The 16,528-nt window shown below is 38.7% G+C and overlaps 1 protein-coding gene and 1 long non-coding RNA gene across 2 annotated transcripts in view; one reads left to right on the plus strand and one right to left on the minus strand.

Moving 5' to 3' along the window:
- Positions 1-14,948, minus strand: part of LOC111263081 (uncharacterized) — a 34,894-nt gene extending 19,946 nt beyond the window's left edge. Inside the window, exons 1-2 of the mRNA XM_022837855.2 lie at positions 14,866-14,948; positions 14,031-14,643 (exon numbers count right to left, since the gene is read on the minus strand). Coding sequence (XP_022693590.1) covers positions 14,031-14,334 — 304 coding nt within the window. The 5' untranslated portion in view covers positions 14,335-14,643; positions 14,866-14,948. The remainder of the gene's footprint in view (positions 1-14,030; positions 14,644-14,865) is intronic.
- On the plus strand, positions 1,921-4,141 carry LOC147753955 (uncharacterized). The gene is made up of 2 exons (XR_015312283.1): positions 1,921-2,133; positions 3,489-4,141. It is a non-coding gene; the product is annotated as an uncharacterized LOC147753955 (long non-coding RNA).
- Positions 14,949-16,528: the final 1,580 nt, after the last annotated feature.

Genomic DNA, 16,528 nt, shown 5'->3' on the forward strand with positions numbered 1-16,528 from the left:
ATACAAGTCAGGTGGAGAGACTAATTCGATAAGTCACACAAAATATGCAGGATTGCCGATGGCTTCAGATCAAGCGGCTAAACGAATTCATGTTTCGACTTTTACGTCCAGAATTGCATTAGCATTGCATGAGATGCCTAATCTCCGAGTTGAAGCAAATCTATCTCTGCCAAGACCCGCACGTCTCAAGGTTTGATAAACAGACGCGTCGCTGCTAAATCATTGCGAGAAGTATCCGCGCTTGTACTTACACTGAGGTCGAACTGTTTTTTCGTACCTCGCAATTCTCGCCGTTACATGTTTTGGAAGAATCGTATGTCAACAGGTTTATCAACTAAAGACGGGTCTCTTCCCGTAGCGTCGGCACTGCTACCCATTTCTGAGTTATTTTTTTCTAGGATGGTCAGCCTTCAACAAAGAAAACTCTATCTTCAATTGGTTTTCACCTGACAGAGACTGTCAGGTGCAGACTATCTGTTTGCATGTCGTTTTCAGCATAGGTTTTCTGATTAGCGCTTAGGATAGGTTCAAAAAACATATGCCAAGTTACTAAATACGTCCCTGAAATATTCGCAGAGAAGTCAATATCCAGCGTTTTATACAAAATCATAATCATCACTATTTATCTCCTACATATAATTCACTCAGCATCTACTAATATATACTTGTACGCGAAACACGATCCGATCTGTCCCTTTTGTTCTGCCTATTTTTAAACACTAGCAGTGGTCACCACCCCCCGAAAGCGGCATAAATGGTTTAAACTCAACAGTCTCTAACTAGGGGCATCCGTCCTTTCATGTGCAGCATATTTCTGCTTATCCCCTCAAACGGACTTCTATTATCCGTCATTTTTTCGGTAAATGTGTGTTGTGTTGACTCCAATGGCCCACGTCATGCCCTCAAGGTCAACTATTATCATCCTACTACTGGGCTAAAAGGAGGGCCAAATCAAACATTAACATCTGAAAGAGAGTCGCGTCTGAGCAGGACCACATACCCAGCATTTAGCGGCCCAACCACGCGTGCTCCTGCGGCTGTTCTATAACTAGTGAGAATGGGCTAAGCCTTCAGTCCAGCTGTACATGATTGCATGTTTGCTTTACTTTTGTGCATGCGGACGTGTTTGTATCCTCCAAAGAGTTGACGTGCATAAACGGGACAAGTGGTAAGGTGTCCCAGCTGAACCTCGCGGCGATATATATATGTTGTGCTAGTCGGCAGTAAACAACTTTATCGATAGTGAAGGTCCCTGGGGCTTCGTTTGAATAAGTATCACTTTCGATGAAGGAACGCGTTATTCAAGTAAATTTTTTTCTCAACGACACGCACAAACCGTCTCGTAAGGACAAGCGAGATATTACGTTCTAATGGATTCGTTTACGTAACAAATAAAGTTGAAGTGAATCTGACACCGATTTCGGAATTACTATTTTCGGATAAGAACTTGCGGTCACGAAAATCAACGAAATCTAGCTTTCATGAATCTCTAATTGCAGAAATCTTTAATTGCTAATCTCAAAATTGCAGCGAAAATGATTTTAATTGCTGTGTATTCAATGTAAAGTAAGATTTACTCTAAATAACAATGAAGTTCCTTTTTGAATATTTTCTATGAGAAGAATCGCCGCTTAACCGTCTGGGTGTTTTTCTTTTGTTTGACATTGACAGCGTACATATCCGCTATTCCTCAGAAGCCATGAAAATGACACAACATCTATGCATAGATTGTAACGTACATGGATATATTATCGATCGGTCATATGCGTATTGTGAAACATCTTATACACTTCAACGTTTTTTAATGTATGAATATGCCAACGTACGTTGTGAATGCAGCACTGTACATGCACGTTTGTCGCGAAGCGCGCGCAACATATTTTTCCCGCCTTATGTTCAAAAAAGATTAGATTACAATCGGCAAGTTCATTACAAGTAGATTTGGTTATAGACCGCACTTAAATGTAAAATTTTGAATGTCTAAAATAATTGTTTTTCCTTACAACTTTGTTTTCCTAATAAACAAACGTCGTAAGCATCGTAGTAGACCCGCTTAGATTCAACCTCTGCATGTTTTCCGAGCCATTAGTAAACATCCAATAACGAAGTTGGCCACTGATACTGGATTGAAAGGTGATCCTATATGTAACATATACTGCAAAATAACTTACGTATTCGATGTTTAAATAGTTAAATGCTTTATCTTGTGCTTTCGTGCTAGGTAACCTAGATCCGTCATAGGTAATATGCATTGAAAGCAACTCTTAGGGAGGCTCCCTATGGGTGTTTCATGTTTGAATTAAAAGTATAATGCTTTATATTTGCATAGCACGATTTGGGTATGACTTTTTGTATGTCCGAGCATATGATGTTCGTACTTTATTCCTTAAAAATTAAATTATATCGTGGTAACATAAGCACATTATTGCTTTGACCAACGATGTACCTTTTTCAAAGCAATCAGTGACATGAAAAGGCGAATGAAATATAATAGAAAAAAAAAACACAAACAGGATTTTCCTTTATCCATTAGGTAGACCCGGTCTAGGGCCAGCGGCAGGGTGACGCTCTAACACGATATCAACAAATTATATATCACATTCCTTAGCAAATATCCTGATGTCACAATTGTAGCTTACTGCCATTTTTTTTCCGCCAGTCCCCTCCATCATATATTGTATAGCTTATTAAGCAAAATTGTCTGATTGGTTTTCCATTACAGAGATAGGTGTTCCATCGTATAAAGGCTTATTGAGGTTCAGGCCAATGTACAGACTGAGTCTCAATTTCAACTTGTTCTTGGAGGTAGCTTAAGTGTGCGTTTCTTCGTCACTGTCATGCGAGGACTTGAAAAAAGTCCTTCGTTTCTTTTTTTGTTTTTGTGTCACCACAACCACACGAGATCTTTTTAATTTTTTCTATTGGCTTCTTCGTATATTGTATTCTAAAGTGAAGCTAAAGTGAATAAAATGTTCACGTGTTTTTAAAGCAGATGATAGAAATTATGTCGAGCCGTGGGGAAATGTATATTTGACAGTTGAAATTGTATATTTCTGTTGTGTCAAAGATGCCAATAATTAAACGGCGCTCGTAACTGCCATGATTGTAGACATCCTAGTCACGTATCCAAGGGTGTCCGAATACACAATATAATTTATTCGAGACAAGTTCAACCTCAAGGTTGGATTTACTTCAGAACATAGGCTGTCTCAGACTTACGGCAGTAAACGAACATGCTAAGGGAAACAACTTGGGGCTTTATGAAAAACCCTTTAAAACCATTGTAGACATGATTACAATGAATAATGGATATTTATTTTTCAAAACAATTAAATGTATCGACTCTTCACTTGGCTACCCATAAAAACATCTTTCTACTATTAGGGTCATTATTTATCGCCAGAGTACGGAGAAGACGTGGACCTCTCGGGCGACAGTTTCTACCCAAACCAGCTAACAACAATAAATTTATATGGTGTTTTATATAGTTTGTCGACGAGTTTACTTCGGGAGGGAGAAATGTATTCAGAATCAACGCTAAATAATCAAGCTGTTGCTACCAGAAGGGCACAACGCTATGAAATTCATCGAAAGGTGGTAAGCACATAAATGGAGCAAGGAGGTCTTATACGAAAATGGTACACGAATGATGTAAACTATCAAATAGCGGAAACTGAAGTGTTGCGGAGTGGCAATCAGAGGGTTATATATCGGGTCCTTAAAGGTAAAAGCGTATTGTCGCAGTTGAACAAGATTTTCACTTAGAGCTTGGAGTCTAAAACGTGTTACGGAATTCTAATCCATATTCTGAAAACATTGAAATTGAGCAAAAATGGATTCCCTATAAATTGACTTCAGGTCAGTTGTAAAAGTCCATGGTTTATAACACATAAAATCTGCAGAACTTTAATAAACAAAAAACCCGCCTGGAGCGTACGATCGACGAGCCGCGGCTGGATGTCTACCGCCAGTCAAAAAGGATCTAGGCGAATAAATGGCGTCGCCCTGGAGAGAAATCCAGGTTGGTGGCAACGTCAAATAGTTCGGAGCAATGCCGGGCGTAGAGTAACGATAGTACTTGCAATGGATATCAGGGACGTCTGTTACGATACTCGCCGAAACACAATAAAAAATGAAACAAGGAATACGGTCCGCTATCTCGAGTTTTTCAAAGACCATATGCACTGTTGGCATAGTAATCGAAAACTTGCAGATTACTTACGTCACGCCTCAATTACTTCGTAAATTGAGCGAAGGAATATCTAACGTGTGCTTCATCCCTTTCATACATCTAAGTCAATTTGATTATGAAGCTTGTCATGCCCTAGAACATTACAATACACCTACAAAATCGCTAAGATCCTTCCAAGTAAGAAGTCTTGAGCCAATCTAGATTATTCAAACGGTCAAGCGTAGAATATTTACCTGTAACTAAAAACACCTTCTTAGCTAAAATTATTATTATTAGATAAGACTATAAAACGACTAAAACAGTTCTTTTTTTATTTCAACAGCCTAATTGGTATACATAAACTCCGAGTTGGGCAGTTGACTTTTTGTGGTAGGTAATTTATATTTGGGGTAATTTACTGTGTGTAAGAAGTCGGTGTACTTCTAATTCATTTAATCGGTAAGTTGCGTAAACATGAAATATGTTGAAAACCAAACTTTTTTATCTTACTTATCTGAAAGTTAGTGGAAACTAGCCAGTTTACAAGCCTGGTAAGCATGTAAATCAAATTATACTTTGCTTAAGGCTTGCACCGAATTTTTCGACATTTCCTTTCTTAGTCATACGAGTATAAAAATCTCAATCTAACCAAAATTTTGGAGAGATATTTACAAATTGAAGAAAACAGCAATACAATGTGCGCATATAACGTATATATAGATGCATGTGCGAAAGTGTGTAAACTTCGAATATATACCACTCTCTAATCTACCTGTATTGCTCGATCGCAAAATCACTACAGGCAGGGTCAGACTTCGATCGGAATATGATAAGCGCGAAAGATATCAAGTGTCTGGCCGATCGCTGTAAAAAATGATGTGGATTTATTCCTAGATAATACACACCACGGGGCGAGTTTATACAGTTCACACCTAATACGGGCCGAAACAGATACGAAGGCCTGTTGGATTTGTGCTGTTTTTCTCCATGGTAAATTGGTACGTTAGAAATGTATCACCCCTTCTATATGCCGCAGACTCGTGGTCGTTTAATGCGCCAGTTACCGTCTAGGAAAATAATTCACAACATGGATCCAGCTCATCCTTATCATATCTTAGCTTGGAACTGTTCACCGATGTCCTAGAATTTCTGCGCAAGTCAAAATGAGTCGCTTTCAATCACCAAGATCAAGCAAATGAGAAAACCTGGTTAAATTGTCAGTTTATCAACCTAAAAAATCGCGTGTAAATGTTTTGTGATATTTAAGAGCACACTTTTTCCTCCAAACATTGTGGCGTATTGCAAGGGGCATCTAACATTATCAAGCAAAAAACTTTTCTGAGTCGGGTGGGCTAAGGCAGGGGACAATTTACTTATTATTAGCTGAGTAATGCAAAGTTCATTACCAAAATCACATTTGACGATGAAGAACAACAGATAAACAAGCATAAGGTCCAAGCACAGGTTTATAGACTTTTTTGAAATTTGTATTTTTCGTTATTTTTTTTGTAAGCTTTCCTGGTAGCTACACCATAAATTGTAACATCAGATAGGCAAAAAACAGCCACTAGACCACTGTCACGTCGAATATACTTTACAAAGTATCTACACCTTCAGCAAAGTTTACCTGTCTAGATCGTTCAAGAATATCAAAGAACCGTGCTTATGAAAACACAAGGAGCGACATTTTACCCCAAGTAACCTCCTCAGCGGTACTCTTATCTTATACATAATGGTAGATATTTATAAATCAATGTAGATTATTACAAACTTAGTGATCATCTTGATTAAATGATCCCTTTATTTAAAATATAGGTATTCCCATACATGTGCGGTCATAGAATGACTAGCCATTCTCACCTAACCAGTAAGAAAGCTGCCGCATTCTGTATTTTTGTATTACTTATCAAGTATGAAAACTTAGCTTGGCCTGATTTAATTCTAAGTTGAAATAAGTCATTTCAACAGGTCAACTGAGCATAGTTAACTTTAACAGCAAAGGTGCTTTGACCTGAACCAAATAGGCAAACCCGTTTATGCTCAATGCGACCTGATACTTATAGTTTTTGTCGCGTTATTAACTTTAGTATCTTTACTTCAGCATTATTACCTCACTTATAGTAGTCCTATATTTCTCTAAGAACTCGGTTTCCCTAAACTTCAAGGATGTCTCGCTTTGACTACTAGAACTACACGCAGTATCTTTTTATTTACCTGGTCAAATAACTGATGTATATTTTATATAAAACTACAAACATAAAAATTAAAATATAGTTTTTTCTCATTACGTGTTTATTGAACACGTATTCACAATCAACACATTGGTCTATTTGCCTTTTTTGTTCTCGTTTTTTTAGGTACATGAAGCGTAGACCATACGACATATTTTACTAAATTTACAACATACGATGGTGTATAGAATATAGCAGTTTCAAGCGATGTCTCCAGTTAACGAAACAAATTCATCTAAACTAAGTCAAAAATAAAGAGTATTCGACAGAACACATCCACATGCATAAAACATACAAATTTATCTGTTGCTCCCTATTTTCCTGTCAAATTACAAAAGCGTATTAACGACAATCAATCAAGCGGTGGTTCTTCTCCGCCCACCACGAATGTTTTCACTGCTCTATTTTGCCCGATTTTAGCCCCAAGTCTACCGCAGGTATTGGATCTTCTCCCAAGAAACATTATCGCAATTCTTGATCGGTATACCCTAAACACTTAGTCAATGTTAATTTTTTGGCCAATATGATTATTAATGATGAAGCACTCTGTTAGTGAGAGCAGGATAAAGCAGGCATGCTTACAGGCACGTTGCCCTCTCTAAAATATGTATAGATCCACACTGGACAAAAACCCCTGAGGAGTGAACGATGACAGCTCTAAAGTTGGTTCCTCGACCATCACCATGTCATTCCTCAGCTCCATCTATGTTCTGACCCCGCCCACGTCACGCAAGCGTCAAGTCACGTCACAGTGACCTACGACGCATATGCTGCTCCCTATATCGAGTCCGCATCATCATTTGAACAGATTTGTCCCCTCACGAGAAGCCAGCGATATAAGGTAGTTCGAGTCAATCGACTTCGAGCTGGCGAGGACCAAGCGAACAGAGCAAAATTCATTTACGCTGTCAGAAAACCTCAACAGCTGGCAAGTTCACATAAGCTTGTTGTATGCTTTATGACGTCGTCTTCGCCAAGCTCACAGGGTCTGCCAGTGTAGTCCTAGGTTGTTGCAATTATCAAGTTAGCATGTAGACTCTCACGCCGTTCAGTCTGAGAAGCGTGTACGTGGCCATTTATTATAGTTTAACACTCGCGTTCAATTTTCGCCGGGGCTGACGAATCATAGCGGTCGCAGTATCCAGATCTTTAGATTTATACTGCAACCATAAGACCCCAACCGTCACAACGGTGGTTCAGGCAGGGATGCCTCAGATGTCACTGCTTGATGAAAAAGCATGGTTCGGAATTTCGTTACCTGCACATCGTCTCGAAGCTTTACAACAGCTCTTCGCTTCTCGTGTACCGAAAAAGGACATGGCGAATATATGTATCTAATATTGAAACCGAGGTGACAAGACAAGAAAAATGGACAAATGCATCAAGGTCCGACATTTTGGATGTTGCACTTCCCTTTCTATGACGAATTTGAAGATGAAACGGATGATGAAAATCATCATTAATTATCGTGCAGATGTGCAATAGTGTCCCGTGCGTTAGTTCGTTCATTCATTCATATTTTAGGGTGTGACCATTGGGATATATAGCGTACGTGCTTCCATTTGTTGAACTAGTACCTCCTTCACTTTGTTACATTTCAGTTATTTTGTCTAGAGTTTTTAAGTGAATTCAACGTACCTCCCTATCACGACGAATGTAAAAAACTATTGCGAGCTCTAAGAGCACCAAATAGAACTGTTCAACATATTTATTTTTAACACATTTGCTGTATCCACATATAGGTACGTCTGTTTTATACGGTTTTCAGTTATTAGTTCAGAGTTCCACTACCTGGCAAATGCTTGGACGGCCGATAATTCAGGACCGAATATCCGCCGGGTCCCTTGACCCATCTATCACAAAAACGTTTCGTATTGGAGAGGTTTATTTCCAAAATGAAGTCCTTGGCATAATAAATTGGCCCGGAAGGGTATTCCTCGTATCGGCTAGTATAAAGCCTAAAACAGATGCATTGATTTCATGTATTGCTTGTTTCTTCTACCGTACGTCTGCGATACGTCTGTCTAAAATCATCGGGTGGATTGTTTATTCGATTATACGACGACTGGCATCTACAGTTGTATAATACGACTGACTTTGTACGGCCGACGTACTGTCTAGTGCTATTACTGCCACTGGACAATACGTCGGCCATTTTTTCGCTTGCAATGCGCATCTTCATTATGCTAGGCGGTTTGAAACAGCAGCTGGAGAGAATCTGCAGCCAAATCAGTATCTCGATGCTGTTCTGTAGTAATAACAATTCTGTAGCAACTCTTGTGAGCGGGAGAATTATGAACGCGAGTAGCGTCGCAAGATGGATCGTAAGTAGCCATAATATTCAGAACAGGAACATGGTTAAATCCAATGGCTAATCAACTTACGCGGAACTCGAAATTTTGACATCGTTTCACCTCTCCCTACCACAGCTCACAAGGCATATCATACGAAAGCTATGCTTACCCATCACGAATGGGCGCAGGAAAGGAACTTTCTTTAAAATAGTTCTGCTAAATTCGACTAGCTAATGTAAGTATTACTTAACCTTAGCTAGGAAGTTACAATTCAATCTCGACAACAGTCTTATGCCAGAGAAAGCAGCTCACATTATGCTGATACCTAATATGAACTACGTTACTCTCGGAGATGATTGGGGAACCACTTGAAGAGTGGTACCTAAATTCCCCAACGAAATACTACTTAGAATTCATCTGCACTTTGACAGGTTGATAGTGCATTTAAGTTCTTTAAATGAATTTCGCTTGAATATTTTGTCCGAGACTGAAGAACATTGCTGCGTTGATACGTCTGTTTACAGCAAAGTGGGTTTAGAGATCCCCTAAAGGCGACAATAGCAGACTTATCATGTATGCCTGAAATGACAGACTACACACTACAATAGATAATGAGTATGATATATACTTATGTCGGGCACATGCTTTCGTGACGAGTATTACATATAAAATGTAAATTACATGAATATTTTTCCCCATATGGTGGGGCCCTATGTGTGAATTAACTTTTACTGTCATTAGGTAACATTATATTGAAGCTATCCAACACAGGCTAGATAGTCTTGGGTCTACACTTAAAATTCCAGTACCGCCCTTACGTTAGAAAATCTATTTGACGTCCTAGTGTGCAACATACGTATTTTTACGTCTATCTAGGTTTACAATCTAGCCATATATAAAATTAGGTTGTTTCTAATGGAAAATAGATTTACTTAACGGGACGTTCCTATAGAGTCATCACGACAGAACTATAAAGTTAGTGAGCACTGAATACCTCAATGATTTAGATGGGATCTGTATCGATATCTGTAATTTGTAACGTTTAGCTACTAAAAATCTTTGTACAATATTAGAACGTCAAATCATCTTTTTGTATGCCAGTCCTTTAAGCGAGTGCTGCGGTCCATTATTGATACTGTGATGTGTTACTAGTCTGGGTAAGGGTTTGAATGCATTCTCCCCGAAGTTAACACTAGTGGCTGTAGTTATGAATGTCGATACCGAATAGATTACTTTGCGAATTTCCGGAGGCCATATACGTGGGCATCTATAAAAACATAATTATGTGTCGTAAGTTCCCAAACGCTAAGACGCCAAACATAGCATTAGGTGCATGAATGATGATTACCTAAACGAACATGAACGATTTGGGCTCTCTCGTGCGGCCTGCAATGCGACTGATGGACACAATTTCTTTATATGGATATATTTTGATACATTATGTATGTATGACCCATAAACCTGTCGTGATACATCGAACCGATTAAGGAAAAAGAAACTGAGTTAAATGAGGATATACGTCACGCGTTGAAGCCATAATGGTAAACTATGCCAACTTAAATAGGCAGTTTTATTATTATTGTCTGTTGTCCTAGACCTGTTCGTTCAAACTAATGTTGCAATACAAGATATAAAATGTTTCCGCGTGAACTTTAGTTAGAATTTAGCAAATTTACCGAGTTTGGAGAGTGTCAATATCGCCATTTCAGCGATAGCACTTATAAACCCGTTTCGAATATAAAAAACCTCATTTGAGTTATTTATGTGGCTTTCCCTGCCACCGATTGCAATCTGGTAGATTATTACAAGGTAGACACTCTAAAAATTCCGCGCGTAAAGATCGACGTATAGAGCCTGAGACTTCATTTCACGAACTTTGGAACTATCCTTATTGCAAATATAGCCGAGATCATTCGACAGATTGTCGACGCACTCAAAGGTATTTGAAAAGCGTACCTAGCTTATATCGTGAATATGACAAAATTGACTCTTACCCGCCTTGGGCCTACTTACTATCCTGTTGTGGTTAACCGAGCCGTAATCACGCCACGTCCTAACGCGGTGACTTGGTCAGTACTTATATTCTCATAACGTCAACCACGTTCTTAAAGTCAGGAATAAGGAAGAGGACCTGATGCTTCGAGCATTGCTCACTAGGCTACTGACGTAGCCGGCTAATACAAATAAGGTCCGTTCTACCTGGGCAATGGATATTCGAGAGGACCAATGTTCCAAGCTACCAAATTTGATAATAATGGAGAACTTCGACCTACTATTCCTCGTTTTAGCTCTCGCATTCGATGAATGGAAGTGCACGCTAGATTCGTAGAATCTTAGATAGTGTAAACAATTTGATGAAAATGATTCCCCTCTTCAAAGTTCTGCATCTGTTTGCATATACTGATATTTATTGACAACGTATGTTTTTCGATTGCAGAGGAATTATTTAATCACACACTATAAGAAGCAGGTTACGGAGAGATCAAACACATGTTCATGTGGCACGCATGATTCCGAAAGGACTCAATTGCAGGATGACAATATTTCCGTAACATACTTTACCACCAATGTGCTAAAGCAACTATGTGAGGAAATTTAACATGAATGAACATTATAAAGTTATATTTGACAAGAGTGCAGGTGGTGACGAAGGTTAGGAAAGGAAAAAATTGCGAATTTTTGCTTCTCAACTCAATTGTCTACCAAAGCCCATAATATATAGTAAGTGTAACTTGATATTATTAACACCAAAATAATATGGTGTCGTACGTTGTTTGTAAATGCAAAAACATCAAGAAGGTAGTACAAGCATATAAAAACTAATCCTTGACTTAGCTGGAGTTCAATGAAACAAATGTATATGTTTTTTTTCTATTTATATTATACCATGAACGAAAGTTCTGACTACCGTTTTCATCAAATTATATGCATCAGGGTTGGAAATGCTGGATTGTTTTAATGACGCAATCCGACACTCAAAGTTCCGCTCTTTCGTGGTCCTGGTTTTTCAGCGAAAAAATACTTCTCTGCATAGCAGTAAATCTAGGAAAACAATTTGTTTTTCCTGTTTTTGAAATTCTTTTTATAAGCTGAGTTATCATTGAGTCAAACGAAACTTACGTACCTAAGCGTCGAGGCCTGCTCAGCAGTTCTGTGCGGTCTATAAACGTTCCATAAGGCCTAAGATCTGGCCTGCGTAGAGTAGTTTCAGTTAAGAGCGAGTTAAGGGCTGATTAACCAGTTGTTGCTAAAAAAAATGTAAACGCATGTCAATAGGCGCGTGATTGTCGTTATAGCAAACCACTAAGGTTTGATTTAAAATTTTATAAAGACATCAAAAAACACGGCAAGATATCCAGAAAATATGACGTTATAAATAAACGTTAAAACGGGCTAGATGGGAGAAACGGAAATTTCAGTAATATCAACTAATTATTTTTTACAGATCTCAACACCATGCGTACGCTACCGTATAGTAAAAGGATCGCATCTATTAAGTATCTATAAGTATCGGAACATTTCCCATAAACGATATTGGTGTAGTTTGTATGTTTTTTACTTTTTTTTCAAATATTCCTCTTTATATTCATTATTTGTTTATTTCTCGAGAATGCTCTCTTCTTCATACTGCCATTGGATAATAATTTTGCTTTATGATGAATCTGAAGGATGCATGAATTACAGATAAAATATTGTTTACCTCTTATGGTAAACGACTTGTTACTGGTCTGCAAACAGTTGACCATCGTCAGACGTCTCAAATCTATGGAATTTTATCAAACAGAGGCTCCATGTATGGAATGAAGGACAGAAGGGACAACGAGTTCACATTGTTTCTGAACATCTCGCCCATACGCAGCCATAACGGCAGATCCCTACACAGAATTGTCACGAATAACGGGAAATGATGTCTCTAGATTACTGTAAAGCAAATAAAAGGGCATAAAAGGGCGCGTGTTTTGGGAATATAAGCCCAAGCCGAATGAAATCTTTAAAACAGACCAGACAATCAGCAATAATGGGTACATGACCCAGTTCGATAAAGTAAACAAGGTTGCCTAACAAAAACGACCTGATAGAGAAAATCAAGGTCGTCTTTTTCCCTGAAATAAATTTTGTATCCTATCCAGTCTAATTATGTACTAACGAACCCTGTGCAAAAACAAAAAAGAGGAGATGGTACGACAAATACGTCGTGGTCGCTACGGACACTAAGCGTAAAGGGATAGCTTAAAAAATTATAAGTAGTTTTCATTTTTTGAAACATGAGTTTTGAATGATGAATTTGTCTTCGCTGGTGGACGGATATCATGAAATTGTGAGTCAGCGGTCTGTGTCAAAAGCTTACTCCCCATTTTGTAGGACCTTCACAAAGATATTAGCAAACATTAGTTGTTAGAAATTTTTTAAAAAACCGATTTTCTGCGTGTGTATACATAAAATTCGCGCTTGTTTTAGCTCATTTGAAACTATTATATATCATACAGTACAATGATATGGGCGCTTCATGATGCCGTGCGCGCTACTATTTTGATATTTCTGAAAACCAAGATCGAATAACTGAATACCTAACAAAGAATTCATATCAAATCTATTCTGAAGAAATTTTCTTTACTGACTTCACACAAAGGTTCTTTCCGGGTATGATGATCTGAAGCGCACGGAAATGTAGCTGTTGATTACCTTTGCAATGATGTTATTATTATTCTCAATTTTAGGTTTTAAAATGCTTTTCAATGTTTTAAAGGAAGTTTTAAAAGAAAATTTTCAAAAGTAACATATATGCGTGTTGTATCTGTACATAGTTTATATACATCCAAAGGCCTTGGACTCTTCTTGCTTAAGTCTCGTACAGCGTAATACGAAAATGTATGTAGTTCTTATGATGATCATCGTACAAAAATGCAGAGCCGATTCTTCATGATATTAGAAGGCGTAAGACAGCACTGTCACTGAGTATATATAGTACAACGGAAGACCGGCTGGAAAGATATGTTCACGTTTCCTCGCTGTGTCACTTTTTTTCATTCACTATACGCATTCGTATTGCTACTGTTTAATCTGATGTTCGAGTCTTCTCTTTAAATCATTAGGTTGGTTCTTCCATGCAAAACAACTCTAACCTCTACTCTATGGTCTCAATTATTTGCACGCTGCCAAAAAGGACAACAATTTATCAATTAATACCATTGAAAAATTCAATTAATAATACTATTTTAAAAGAAAAAAACGAAATAAATAATTCGAGGGAAAGCCCTAGATACATATATGTAGTTGTATATTTGTTCTTAACTTTGACTATCGTCCTTTTTATTTTCACGTAGATTTCTGTACCTTTAAGGGTGAAAATAGGTACGCCGACGCACGTAACCATCGAATGTGTACATGTACACAACGGAAGAAAGTCGCATTCATGAGCAACGTTCGGGCCATGCACAATCGCCGCTATACAGCTAATAGCAGAACTCCATGTTATCAACAGCATTAAACTGAAGAACACTTTCATCAACACCCAACATGGCCTGCCTACGTTATGTCTATTTGGCCACTCGTTCAGTAGGCCGCGACTAATAGTGGGGGCACGAATTCTATGCCAGGTATTGAACGAGTCCGATATCGTCGGAATGTCGAACATCATCTGATAACTCCACTGAGCCTTTAGATGTATCCTTTACTTTGTCTCTCTATATATCACTTATGGGTCGTTATCGCTTTATCGTTTTCAATTTCGACTCCGTTCGACGTTGTTATTTGCACTGACCACCGTCACTGATATAAAGGATTCGATGTGACCCAATGCGTATTGCTCCCTTTCTCGAACATATTAATAACGAGGCCCGTTGTCGAGTTCATCGTTACTATCTTAGTTCCATTGGAAGATTGAGTCCATTTACTGGAAGACCGGAGTATGAAGATCACGTAACGGACACCATTTCACCTGCGATCACTACGACACACTACCGTTGTTACAGCGACTTCACCAAATTATTGAACTGTGAATTATTGAACTATAACAAGCGCGAATCGTAGCTTCACTGCCATACACACACGTACATTCCGTATCGAGTTGCCGCATTCGCTAAATATGAAAAGTGCATACATTAAAACTAATTTCTATATCTTTTAATGGCTGTGCGCGGCAAATAACAGCAGTAAATTCAGTTGCTACCTGATTGATCAAGGGTTGAATCGAGACTCGGCCAATAAGTAACTCTGCTGTTTCATTGCTTCCACCGGGTCCAAAATTGTCGCGCATCTGCTAAAACACGTGGGGTAACTAGCGCCGCATGCTCATTCTATGGAGAGGGCAAGCTGTGGAGAGGGCGAAAAAGAAAGGGAACTGAAGTGTTTAAATAAGGACTAACTTCCGCCACCTCGATCAACGTCAGGACTCGAGGCTGTTCATCTTGACGACCAGTTAGATCGGCAGGGAACTGGGGCCTTGGCAATGGGTTACACTCGTGCCAGGTTGCTAGAAAGGTAAAGCAAGAAGCAAGCTCGAACATCTCTGAAATGCTGCAAGTCTCAAATGAGTTTATCATTCGATTTGTACTGCATGTTTTGAGGTATAGAAGAACCATAGCGGTGCTTCACAATGCGAATGGAAGTAGAAACAGGAGATTTAAGTTAATCCGTGTTAGAAGAGGTTTGAAATGAGGACAGCTCATTGATTTGGTTTCTATTATATCTATATTGCTACTAGGAACAACAGATCTTGGGCTCTTTCATGTTCCATAACATGTTGAATTTGCAAGACGGCTTTTTATCAGTTATTACAACATAAGTACTACATACTAGCAATAATAAGGTAGATCAAAGCGAGCAACGTCGTGCATCCAATGCAGTCAGATTCGATTCATTCACACATCCATTTTATGAAATGGTTGTGTTTAGTGTTGAAATTGTCAAAGTTAATGCACCAGTTCTTATAGCTAGATGCATTCGTAGAAAGATCTCATTTGGCATATATTAATTTTCGTGTTGCCAAAGCTGTCTGCTAAAAGCAGACATTATGCTCAGCGACGTTCTGCCTGGATGGGTGTAGTACTCCTGTTAGACGAAGGCGTAGTGTAGTAAGGCTTTGAATCGCTTCTGAACACTAAAGAAAAAGTATATGTTGGTTTGTTTCATGCTTTTAGACAATTAGCTTGGGCATGCGTTTCTACCCCAGATGCCGTTAGGAGCTGGTTTTCCATTTAACAGTTCTATCAGATGTAAGACATCGGATGTTCTTCAGCCTAATCTATACTACATTTCGTATGAACTAAACAACTAAACGACCATAACGTATGCTGCCTTATTATAAATAGTAAGAGCTAATTACTACTACATTTTTTATGTTTTACGAAGCTTTGCGTCTTTTCAGCATCATGTTATTTCCTCACATTGCTAGTTTGAAAGTAGTATAGTGCTGACTCGCCTCTACTCAGGTCGGAGAAATACGTTACAGAGTTACTTTACAGAGCTCTACACAACTCTACAACTATAAATAGATTGCCGTCGACACTCCACCGTCCATCAGGAAACGTAAATTCAGAAAAATTAAAGCTATTTCTCTTTGGTTATGGGTCTATAGCTCGTTATAGAAGTCGCACCGAGACAGTCTGTAAAACATCCATTAGATTTAATAGTATTGGATCCAATTAGAACCTCTGGGGCGGAGAAGAAGAGTGAATGGGGCACAGTGAAAAGGAACTGGTAAGGCATGAACAAAAGGCGATACTCAATGTTGAATACCTACTGAGAGCCTTCGCAACCGCGCATCGTTCCGGGACCCATTGATATAACCGTTTATCGCGCATTGCTCCAGGAAAGCCGGGTGACGCTTGGTC

The sequence above is a fragment of the Varroa jacobsoni genome, unplaced genomic scaffold, assembly GCF_002532875.2.
Source record: "Varroa jacobsoni isolate VJ856 unplaced genomic scaffold, vjacob_1.0 scaffold_75, whole genome shotgun sequence".
Classification (NCBI taxonomy): domain Eukaryota; kingdom Metazoa; phylum Arthropoda; class Arachnida; order Mesostigmata; family Varroidae; genus Varroa; species Varroa jacobsoni.